The sequence below is a fragment of the Amblyomma americanum genome, chromosome 3 (assembly GCF_052857255.1).
Source record: "Amblyomma americanum isolate KBUSLIRL-KWMA chromosome 3, ASM5285725v1, whole genome shotgun sequence".
In the NCBI taxonomy this organism is placed as follows: Eukaryota; Metazoa; Arthropoda; class Arachnida; order Ixodida; family Ixodidae; genus Amblyomma; species Amblyomma americanum.
Window position 1 is genome coordinate 84,514,511 of NC_135499.1, and position 12,591 is coordinate 84,527,101.

Sequence of the window (12,591 nt, forward strand, 5' to 3'; positions counted from 1 at the left end):
CATGCGCTTTTTGAGCGTCATTTTTGACTCCCGTCTACAGTGGCGATGAGCTGTAGACTCGAATGTTCGTCTCTATATTAGCATCTGAATGTGCTCCGTAGAATCGCAAGTCCGCAATGGGAAAACCACGCTTCCTCACTGGTAAGAGTTCACGAAGAACTGGTGATTAGTCACATGATGTACCAACTGCCTTTAATTTCCGAATTTCCGTGTCAGTATCACAGCTTGACCGTCTGGATATTTTGCACAGAAGGGGCCTAAGAAATGCCATTGCAGTTCCGCAGCCAGAGTCACTCTCGAAACGTGTTCGCTGTCATACACTGCAGGCGAAGGCCAAGAGTATTTGTGAAAAACGGTGTTTTTTTCTTTAGCTAACATACTTTCAAAGGCGTGTGAAATTCTTGCTTGCAAATGTTAATGCTCCCAGCTTATTCTTGTTGCTTGAATACTATTGTCATTACACTCACACCTTTTACTGCCGCTGCTCATAAACTCGTGGTGTCGTCAGAGGCATATGCTTCCCGTGGCACCAGAAAATAAAAATCACAAACAAAAGACATGAACACTGGCGACAGGGGGCACGCACCTCCTCTTTAGCATTTTTTTCTTTGACGTCGGAATTTTATTGCAAACGCATTTTTAATGGCAACGCTAATTATACGAGAGCTTTCTTCTTCGAATGAAATGGGCTTGCCCTTTGTAGTACGAAGTGCTCTTGATAGAAAAGGCATGAATAGTGAACTCTGAGCTGCTACTATTTTTTAGCAGGTAGATTCTTGACAACGGCAAGGCGAAGGTGCAAACAGAAATCGTAAACATTAGGAGAACAAATGAGTTAATCCGGAAAGAATTGCACGCCACCCTTACCGTTGTCAACTCCGAGGTACGAAGTCTCGATGGCTTTGAAGTCGGGTAGGACAGCATCGAAGCCCCATCCCTCGGCGCCGAACTCGGATTCCCATCTGTCGTAATCCTTCGGGTTTCCACGAGAGTAAATCATGTGGTTGATTGAGCTTGAGCCGCCGAAGATTTTACCTCTTGGGATTCGATTTATCTGCAAATGAACGGCACTGGTGGTCTGCATTGGTATTTTAGGTGTAATGCTTGGACATAAGAAGGTCGTCCATTTGAATAATATTCTTTGGTAGTGTTCGCCATATCCCTGTATGCATAGCGGACATTAATTAGGCGTTTACTATTTTGCACAGGCGGGACGTAAAGTATACACCTAAAATTGCTGAGGTATATGAACCATACCCTTTTATTAGTCCTCAAAGAACATGTAAAAACAACATAAACACACACACACACACACACACACACACACACACACACACACACACACACACACACACACACACACACACACACACACACACACACACACACACACACACACACACACACACACACACATATATATATATATATATATATATATATATATATATATATATATATATATATTGTGAAGAAGATGATGACCCAGACGAAGCAGATGACTCGTGAAAACGAAGAAGATGGCCCTGCGCGTCAGCCGTATTGTTATCGCCACGTGTGTCTGTGCCCGACCTGGTTGCCCTCGGATTGTTCTCGCCGCTGCTCCCTTCCTCCCGGCTGTTTTAAATAAACCCCCGCCTTACATTTCGTGGAGGAGCCAGGTAACAGCCCTGGAATTGCGCAACCGTACTCTCCCGCCACCTGCGATGCCTCACGACTTTCAACATCAAGCCGTGCAAGTGGACCCAGCTGTTACCTGCGCCGGCTCCCTTCGCCAACGGGACCCGACCATCTTCAGTGGGACCGATGAGCAGGATGTCGAAGATTGGCTCACGTCTTACAAGAGGGTGAGCCTTTAAAATACATGGGACGATGCCACCAAACTAAATAACGTAATTTTTTTATCTCACCGGCGTGGCTAACCTGTGGTATCGGAACCACGAGTTGGACATTAGCATCTGGTCTGCTTTCAAGACAACCTTCTCCGAAGTGTTTGGTCGTCCTGCTGTTCGGAAACTCTGCGCCGAACAACGCTTGCGTGAACGGTCTCAGCAGGTCGGCGAAAGCTTTACCAGTTACATCGAAGACGTCATTGACCTATGCAAGCGTGTCAACCTCAACATGTCAGAAGCTGACAAGATTAAACACATTTTGAAAAGTGTTGACGACGACGCCTTTCAGATGCTGGTAGCGCGCTACTTGCGCACCGTTGCGGAAGTCGTCACCCTCTGTCAAAGCTTCGAGGAGCTGCGGAAGCAGAGGCTCCTGACTCGACAGCACCCTCGACAGGTTGAGTCGCTTGCTGGACTGACACCAGCACCTGACACTTCATCGCTCCTGCAACAAATCAAAGACTTTGTTCGGGAAGAAGTGGCGCGTCAGCTTTCTCTTCTGCCGAACCCTACAGGGCAAGCTCCAGATTTGGCTCCGGTCCTTCGACACGCCATCCAAGAGCAGGCTGCCGAGGCTCTTCCGCCCGCCCATCCGCAACCACCTGTCGCCGCTCCGCTGACATACGCGGACGTCGTCGCCAGACCTCGACCGCCTACCTGTGCTTTGCCTCCAACACCTGCGCGAGCGGTGGCTCCTTCTCTTCGGCCGGCTCCACGACTAAGCAATCCCTGGCGCACCATCGACAACCGGCCTATCTGCTACAATTGCGGCTTGCCTGGTCATGTGGCCTGGCTTTGTCGCCGCCGTCTCCCAGTCTACGCGCCACCTCCTCCAGCTCCCGCCTACTGGCCTTCCACGAGTCAGTACTCCGGATCTGCTGAGCCGCCGTCTAGTCGTCCTTTTTCTCCTGACCGTTCAGCCCTTTCTAGACACCGTGCACCTTCACCGAGGCGCCGCTCCGTTTCCCCTATGCGACGTCGCCCAGATCTGCCTCAGGAGGAAAACTAGGTGCCGCAGTTCCTGAGGCGAGAACTGCGTCCCCGTCGAACTTTTCAAGGCCTCACATATCCCCTGCTAATCTGATCGAAATTTCTGTCGAGGGCATTACTGTCTTGGCCCTTGTGGACACCGGTGCAGTGATTTCTGTTATGGACGAAAAGTTATGTAGTTCGTTGAAGAGGGTAAAGACGCCGATTGCTGGACTGTCGCTGCGTACGGCCAGCGCTCAGCACATCAAGCCGTCCGCGGCGTGTACCGCTCGAGTTGTGATTCAGGACTCCCTCTACACGATAGAATTCGTCGTGCTGCCTTCCTGTTCCCATCCTGTTATTCTGGGCTGGGATTTTCGTTCCGCCCATGAAGCTATCATCGACTGTGCTCGAGCGGAAGTCGGGTTCTCTTCTCTGCCCAATTCTTTTCTGGACGCTACTCCTCCTGTTGCCTGTGTTAAAGCCCTCGCCGCCGAAGACATGGACATTCCCCCGTGCTCTTCCGTTCTTGTACACTTGTCTTGCGACTATATCGGTGACGACACTGTCCTCTTTACTCCAGGCCATACTTTTCTGCACCGCAAGTGTCTCCCTCTGCCATACGCCGTACTGACTGTGTCCGCTGGCCTTTCGATACTTTTGGTTTCTAACCCGTTTTCCTGCCCTACCGCTCTGCGCCTTGGTGAGTGCCTCGGCAGTGTGCAACCCATCGCATCTATGCTCATCCGCGAGGAGACCGACGATACACCACTCCTCGCCATGAACGCACTCAGCCCTCCTGCCTCTACGCCAGATCGCTCTTCTACCGAATTGTTCTTGCGCTCCATCGACGCCGATCTTCCCCCGCCGCACAGAACACAGCTTCTCGCCCTCCTTCATCAATTTCGCTCCTCCTTCGACGCTCACCAGACTTCCTTGGGCCGAACTTCCACCGTCACCCATCGCATCGACACTGGTGCCCACGCGCCGCTGCGGCAGCGCCCCTATCGTGTGTCTCCAGCCGAGCGCCAGACTATTACAGAGCAAGTCGACCAAATGCTTCAAAACGGCGTCATTCAGCCCTCAAGTAGCCCTTGGGTATCGCCTGTTGTCCTTGTGAAAAAGAAAGATGGCTCCATACGCTTCTGCGTCGATTACCGCCGCCTTAATAAGATAACGCGCAAGGATGTGTATCCGCTCCCCCGCATAGATGACGCTCTGAACTGTTTGCAAGGGGCAAAGCTCTTTTCCTCCCTAGATTTACGTTCTGGGTACTGGCAGGTACCCATGGAAGCGGCCGATCGTACCAAAACTGCTTTTGTGACACCCGACGAATTGTATGAATTTACTGTGATGCCATTCTGCCTTTGTAATGCCCCTGCAACCTTCGAACGGATGATGGACATCATTTTGCGTGGACTCAAGTGGAAAATGTGTCTATGCTATCTCGACGGCATTGTCGTCATTTCCCCCGACTTTGAAACCCATCTATCCCGCCTGAAGCACGTTTTTGACTTGCCTCTCTCACGCCGGAGTGCAGCTCAAATTGAATAAATGCCGTTTTGCTGCGCGTCAGCTGACAATTTTAGGACACGTTGTCTCTAAGGAAGGCGTTCGTCCCGACCCAGCTAACCTTCGCGCTGTCGCCGACTTTCCCAAACCCACTTCCATCAAAGACTTACGCAGCTTCTTAGGTCTGTTCTCTTACTTTAGGAGGTTTATTGGCAACTTTGCTTCGATTGCAGCGTCTTTAACACAATTGTCCGGCAGTTCCGACTTATCGATGTGGTCTCCGGCGTGCGACGATGCGTATAACACCTTGCGCCGCCTCCTCACAGCGCCGCCCATACTGCGCCATTTCGACTCGACCGCTCCTACCGAGGTCCACACGGACGCCAGTGGTGCCGGTCTCGGCGCCGTATTCGCCCAGCGCATCTGTGGTTTTGATGAATACGTTGTTGCCTACGTTGTTGCAACGTTTCGTCCTTCGTCACGGTGCACCTCGTGAACTGCTTAGCGACAGCGGACGCGCCTTTTTGTCCGATGTCGTCACCGCCCTGCTCCGCCTGTGCAACATAATCCATCGTACCACCTCCGCCTATCATCCGCAGACCAACGGCCTCATCGAGCGATTTACCCGCACCCTCTGGGACATGCTCTCTATGTACGTCGCATCCAACCACTCGAATTGGGATCTCATCCTCCATTATGTGACTTTCGCCTACAACATCGCCCAGCAGTCTACTACTGGCTTCTCTCCCTTCTTTCTTCTTTACGGCCGTCATCCATCTGCTACCATAGACACCATTCTGCCTTACCAACCTGACGCCTCCGAATATACCCCTGTTTCTGAAGCCGCGCAACACGCCGAAGATTGTCGCCAAATCGCCCGGTCACTCACAACTGACGCCCAGTATCGCCATAAATTCCGCCACGACAACGCTCACACCACATCGCACTTCTCTCCTGGTGCTCTTGTGTGGCTCTAGATACCATCAAGTACTCCTGGACTCTCCTCGAAATTTCTCGCCGAGTATCACGGCCCCTACCGTGTCCTGGAGCGCACATCTCCCGTTAATTACGTCGACGTTCCCCTATGCACCTTGGTTTCGGTGACTGTTGGCTTCCTTAATATGTTTGCAAACGAGCCCCTGATTTCATTTGCCTTGTCTGCTTATAGCTTAATGGGGGTCTTGGTTCAGGCAGTCTTGATGCCATAGGTAGCATAAGAGGGCTCTCGCACAGTTTCCGCCCTCGCCGTTAGATGACGTTCTACGTCACACTTGCGGTATTACAGGACGTGCTAAGTCCACCGCTATGGACGAGTGTGCCGCTGGTGAACACTCTCAAGGTTCGCTTACACGCAAAACATAAATACCCACGAAAGCAGCAGATTGGACGGCCGTCGCCGTGGCTCAGTTGGTAAGAGCACCGGACGCGATATTCGAAGGTCGTGGGTTAGGATCCCACCGGCGGCATGGTTGTTTTTTTCTGCTGGTTTATAAGTAATTTTCTTTAAAACAATCGATTGGCATTAGAAATTAAAAAAATAAATCGAAAACGTTCCCCTATGCACCTTGGTTTCGGTGACTGTTGGCTTCCGTAATATGTTTGTCAAACGAGCCCCTCATTTCATTTGCCTTGTCTGCTAAGAGCTTAATGGGGGTCTCGGTTCAGCAGTCTTGATGCCATAGGTAGCATAAGAGGGCTCTCCCACAGTTTCCGCCCTCGCCGTTAGATGTCGTTCTACGTCACACTTGCGGTATTACAGGACGTGCTACGTATACCGCTATGGACGAGGGTGGCGCTGGTGAACACTCTCAAGGTTCGCTTACACGCAAAACATAAATACCCACGAAAGCAGCAGATTGGACGGCCGTCGTCGTAGCTCAGTTGGTAAGAGCACCGGACGCGATATTCGGAAATCGTGGGTTCGGATCCCACCGACGGCATGGTTGTTTTTTCTGCTGGTTTATAAGTAATTTTCTTTAAACCAATCGATTGGCATTAGAAATTAAAAAAATAAATAGAAAACGTTCCCCTATGCACCTTGGTTTCGGTGACTGTTGGCTTCCTTAATATGGTTGTCAAACGAGCCCCTCATTTCATTTGTAGAAGTGCCCACTTACCTTAAATCTTTTTCCTGCGGATCCAACGCAGCCTACGTTTGTAATATATATACATATACCAGAAGTGATTTCTGGCAGCAGACTTTGTCAATATAATATAAAATCACCAATAATTGAAGAAACATAACTGGATTTAATTCACGACGTTCCGGCTGGAGGGCCAGCTTTTTTCGAAAAAGGTTGGTCCTCCAGCCGAAACGTCGTGAATTACATCCTGTTATGTTTCTTCAATTTTTGGTGATTATATATATATATATATATATATATATATATATATATATATATATATATATATATATATATGCGTATATATATATATATATGTATATATATATATATATATATATATATATATATATATATATATATATATATATATATATATATATATATATATATATATATATATATATATAGAGAGAGAGAGAGAGAGAGAGAGAGAGAGAGAGAGATTTGTTTTTGACGGACATGATTTCTTTGCAAACTTGTAGATTTTTGAAGATCTCAATTCTTTAAAATTCCATTGCACAACCGAAAAATAGCAAAAACCGCTTACAAAACATGTCCGAACTTCCCTGCATAGGCTGTCAAGATTTTGATATAGTATGCCACCGCGACTCGACGTAGTCACGAAGAATGGTGAGTTGGCGAGTTTGATGCAGTTCATTTTGACGAATACTGGTTTTTGCTTATTTTCTCCTAGGATGCTTATATTTCCAAATTGGGTCATGACGTATGCTCGCTGCATCGCTTGTTTTCAAGCCAAATTCTGTCCATCAAGCAGAACAGATATGGGGACTAGTGAAATTAGTCGCTCCTTTTTGCTTTCTTGCTCTTGATGGTCCTTATTATATAACTGCGCACTTCGGATGGGAATTGCCTCACATAATATAAAATAAAAACGTTTATAAGAACCGAATCAAAAAGTGTGAGTTGAAAATGAAACGTGGTGAAATTTACAGGCCATGGTCTGAGAGGACGAGGGAACGGGCCTATCATGATGGAGAAAGATGATAACCTAGGAGCGGATACCAATGTTAACGTTCGCTGGCCAGTATTGGCGAGACATTGATATTGGAAGCGCTGCCCTTGACCTGTCCGTTGTGTCCGCTTTGTCGGCATCAGATATATAGGGTGATTCACATAACTTTAGCCAAGGATTCAAAAAAAGCAGCGCACCGGACGTGGATGTGTAGCGGCGCTGGCATCGCCAGCGGCGCTGATGAAGTTGGCGCGACCTGCCTCGCGTAGAACAGAACGCTTTCGGCAACCGGCCTGGCCAGCAACGTCAACAGCCCGCTGCACCGGCTCACCGGCGGCGGGTACTGTGCTCTAATAAATGTGGACCTCCCACCACATCTGGTGACCTGGAAAACAGCCCCGACGCACGAAACGCCGCTCACACCGGCTGTGCGCTCCTGCCCGTCCTGTCCCTCCACTTGGCTTTACCGATGCACGCCCGCTGTTCGCAACCGGCCTTCGGCAGCTTTTCATCGCCATGTGCGCGCCTACCACCGCATACAGTGAGCTCCTTCAATCCTATTAGCGCTCCTTCTTTCCTCGGCTGCCCGGCTTGCCCATTTATTATCCTAGGGACCCCGTTTTTGTGGCTGCCGCTGCTGGACTCACACTTTCACATCAACAACGTGTCCAGCCAGCTGCTGCACTATCAGCACACCAGCGGCGAACTCCCACCCGGTCTCCTGGCACAGCTGCGGTTGCCGCCTCCTGGCCCCGACATATACGCCGATTTCAAGAAGGGCCCGATGGCACATTTCGGCTTGGAGTTTTCGCCGACTCTCTGTGCTCCTGTTCCCGACTCCGAAGCTGCGGTGCCAATAGACCCACCACCCCTGGCCGCTTTCCTTACCCGAGCTGTTTCGGCTTTCCCTCCGTCCGCTCCTACGCCGGCGCTCCTCCCCACACCAGTCTCTCCACTGTCGTCGCCACGGTATGTGCCCCCCCCCCCCCATGGTTCGGCAGGGGCCACGCGAGGACACGACAGCCTCTTGCCAACCTTCTCCACCAGGTGCTTCAAAGCACACCCCGATATCTGTCAAGTTTGCTTCACCGGTCCCTATGCAAGGCCATCCACCTGTGATCTCCCGTCCCACGGCGCCTCCTGTCCAGCCCTGTTTCCCAGCTGTGGCGCCTGCCCTTGGGCCATCACCGACAGCAGCACCTTCACTTGCCCTTCACTTCAGCAGCACCTTCACTGGCAGTTCGCGAGCTCCCTCAAGCCCAACCACAGTGCGCTCAACTGTCATTACTGTTGCGAGCCCCGCTTGCGCGCCACCGTAGGGCCTTGTCGCGCATAACGTGCCACCCGGAACGCCCGCCGCACATCCCTGCCCACCTGGCGCCTTCACCAGTGCGTGTGCCTCCGCGACACACGCGACAGCCCTACCATATCCTTCTCATTTCGACAAATACGCCCCGGACTTGCTTCTTGTGCCCCCAGTCACCCGTCCCACTGCCACAGTGAGCTCGTTTTTACATAAAGACGCTGAACTTCGTCTACCAATTCAACCACTTCTCTGCACGGCAGCCCGTGTACCACGCTGCAGACCTCCAGACCAGTGCCGTGTGCCGTTGTTTCACCGTCTGCAGCGGCTGAGACATTCTCCCTCCTCTTCTACGGCGGCTGCTTCCGCGCGCCATCTCTTCGTCTGCACCCACTGGGCCAGCGGAAAGCCCATATCACCCGTAACTCCCGCCATGCATGGGTGCATTTTCTGCAATGGCATTTTCCGGCCCGCTTCCACCGAAATGGCGGCGCCACCAGTACATCTTAGACTGCAGTACGTCTACCTCGGCTCCAATTCCTCTTCTCCTGCCAGTTCCTTACGTCATCACCCCCATCATTTGGCTCCTCTTGTCATTAGCGCAGCATCTAGGCGCGACAGCCCGAGTTTGTTTCAGCCACCCGACCTGTGGCTGAACCTGTGTCCTGGACTTGAACAACCTGTACATACTTGTACATACCGTTTTTTTTTCTTTTATGGCGTACCGCGCTGGGGGAAAAGCATCTGTAGAGGCGCTGGGCTGATGAAGTCGGCGCGACCTGCCTCGCGCAGAACAGAACGCTTTCGGCAACCGGCCTGGCCAGCAACGTCAACAGCCCGCCCCAGCGGCTCACCAGCCGCGGCTACCGGGACTCCTGTAAATGTGGATCTCTCACGAGAGATTATGCAATTTCCATATTGTACCCCGTCAAGCGGCGCTCCTTAGAATTGTTTTAAATGCGATTTATTGCTACTGCGCTAAGACCAATAATGCAAACTTTTTAATGTCCACTGCAGGATACGCGCTTCTTGTTAAAGTGTGGAGGGGGTTAAGAAACAATCAAGTTTTTTGTGGCAATGCATCTCCTACGTGACGTGGTCCCTTTTTTCGGCGGGTCAATAAATCCTGCTAAAAATACAAAAACAACTAGTGACAGTGCTTATGTGCTGCCATATTCCACCGTCTCCAGCCTTGTTTCTAACGAATGAAACGTGCGCGCTCACCGTGCCCAAGTAAGCGGCCGGCGCCACTTTGGACAGACTGCAAACCGACGCAAATAAAAAAAAGCAGAGGCACCTTTAAATACGCGACTTCGCTGCTTTTCCTTCCTCTTTCGTTCTGCCTGTGTTACGATTGTAAAAGCTTCGGCTGAAGTGGCTGCCGACAACCTGCTTATCACTTCTCCGAGATCACGGTGAGCTTTCCATGTTCAGGAAGAATGTGTTGACGCGCTTTCAAACCTATACGCTGTGGGTGGTAACGGCAGCTCACTTGAAGATATCGAGTTCGACACTGCATTCAATAAGGAAGCGCTTGGGAGCTGCAAAATATAGTAGGGTTAGCGCGCAATCATGTCCCTTGTTTTCATATTTTGCAGGGTTTCTTTATATCCCGGAAAATAGGACCACGTACAAGACACTACAAAACAAACTGGGTCTGTTGTTTTGTAACGTCGTCGCCAACTAAACAAATACACGTGACCCTAAACCGAATAATAAACGTTTTGCGTAATTAACCTTAGCTGAATAACTTATTAGGTTAAATGTAAAAAACGCTAAGAGGAGTGCCACACGATGGAAAACAATGCGTCGTTGTTCTCACTCAGCTGCGCTGCGCCGTTTTTTTTAATCAAATCCTCGGTGTTAAAGTTCTGTGGAACACATTGTATAAGAGGAAACCTGTTTTCAGAGTGATGAAGTAACTAGGTCATCAAAATATGTAACTTGATGACGTTTCTCTCTCTAGCTCTAGCGCACTCATTCATGCCGCCTGCCTTGGGTACGAGCGAAAAGGTGGCGCAAGTATATTCAGAGCGAGGTTGATCGGTACATACAAAATAGGTTTGAAGTGTTAACATTTGTACCTTTCCCGTTCATGTGGTCAGAACATCTTCTACTTTCATGATTCATTCATATCCGGCGCTGTTTCTGGTACCACACGTAGCCAAACTTGAACGAACTGAACGTAATGCGAACTAGATCAGCCTCGCAATACACACAACAGTTTCTCGGCTTTTTTTACTACTCTGCTGTCGCTGCTGCCATGGCCTACTTTTAGTTTTTACTTTTCTTTGCGTCTTATGTATCTAAGTGCTTTGCAGAAATTAAACAATAAGTTTGAACGTCGCCGTGGTGCCTCAGTGGTTATGGAGCTCGGCTGCTGACCCCAAAGACGCAGGTTCGATCCCGCCTGCGGCGTTCGAATTTCGATTGAGGCGAAATGCTAGAGGCCCGTCTACTGTGCGATGTCACTGCATGTTAAAGAATTCCAGTTGGTCCACATTTCCCGAGCCCTTCACTATGGCGTCCCTCATAGCCCAAGTCACTTTGTAATGTTAAACCGCCTTACACCAAACCATAAATTAAACGCTAAATGTGAGTCGAATTGCAGAGCGTAAACCAAAGCATGAAGAACTGTTCTGATTGTGCTGACAACTTCAAGCAGGTCCTCTTTGGGATTCATGACATCACCTATGTACTAAGTAAAGTGAAGGAGGACTGCATTGCTCTCAGACAAAAAGAAAATTAATCTAAGCGATCAAAGATGTAAAGCAGAGGACTGGACCGCGAAGATGGATCGGTACAGCCGATTAAAAAATATTGAGCTGAAGAAACTGCAAGCGAGAGTCAAGGACATAGCGTGGAGATGTCTATGAAAGTAGAACACGTGACTAAGGTCCCTCCGAATGAATCAGACATCGACATTGCTCAGTGTCCTCGAACAGAAAACGGGAAAGCCAATGCAACCAACACGAACATCAACTTTTTCTTCTAGAAGCCAAGCGTGCGTTGTATCTGAGTGCTGCTAAGGAAACGAAGCTCACTACTGCATCGGTTGGATTCACTAGACCTCAACCAAAAGTTCTTCATTAATAGGTACCTCGCACTTGATTGGTGTCTTGTTTTTGTGAGGTTTAACGTCCCAAACCAAGTCAAGCTATGAGGGACGCTGTAGTGGAGGGCTCCGAAAAATTTCGAACACCTGGGGATCTTTAACGTGCACTGACGTCGCACAGTACACGGGCCTCTATAATTTCGCCTCCATCGAAATTCTACCGCCAGAGCCAGGGTCGAGCCCGCGTCTTTCGGGTCAGCAGCCGAGCATTATAACCACTGAGCCACCGCGGCGGCTACTCTTCGACTTGTAACGAAAGGCTTACTTTGTGCTGAAATAAAAAGAGGCACTAAGGTTGCCCCTAAGGGTATGACGGGACAACTTTGATGGCCATTTTGTACTGTTTTCTTAATTACATCATTTTCCTAATTACCCATGCTTATTAACATTCATCAGGCGGCATACTAGACCACGTGATACACCCAAGACACGCAAGGTTTCCATCCAACTATATCGAACGAACGTGCGGGTGCAGAAGCTCTCCTTTCCCACGCACGCGGAGGGCACCATGCCGACTTGCATCTTTTGATGAGCGAATACACCAAACAGATCTATGCAGTCATCGCTAAGTTCCTTGCACAGCCAATAGATTCGGTCTTCATGGAGAAGCACACAGGGTGCCTTCTTCTGGGATGACTATAGGAGTGACGTAATACCCTGCGTCGAAAACGTCGTTTTGCGGAATATAAGGCGCGACTTTC

The 12,591-nt window shown here is 49.8% G+C and overlaps 1 protein-coding gene across 1 annotated transcript in view; it reads right to left on the reverse strand.

Annotated features, from left to right (window-relative positions):
* The window catches only part of LOC144123119 (alcohol dehydrogenase [acceptor]-like), a 67,878-nt gene that overhangs the window by 32,573 nt on the left and 22,714 nt on the right, over window positions 1-12,591 (reverse strand). The window contains exon 3 of the mRNA XM_077656021.1: window positions 868-1,054. Coding sequence (XP_077512147.1) covers window positions 868-1,054 — 187 coding nt within the window. The remainder of the gene's footprint in view (window positions 1-867; window positions 1,055-12,591) is intronic.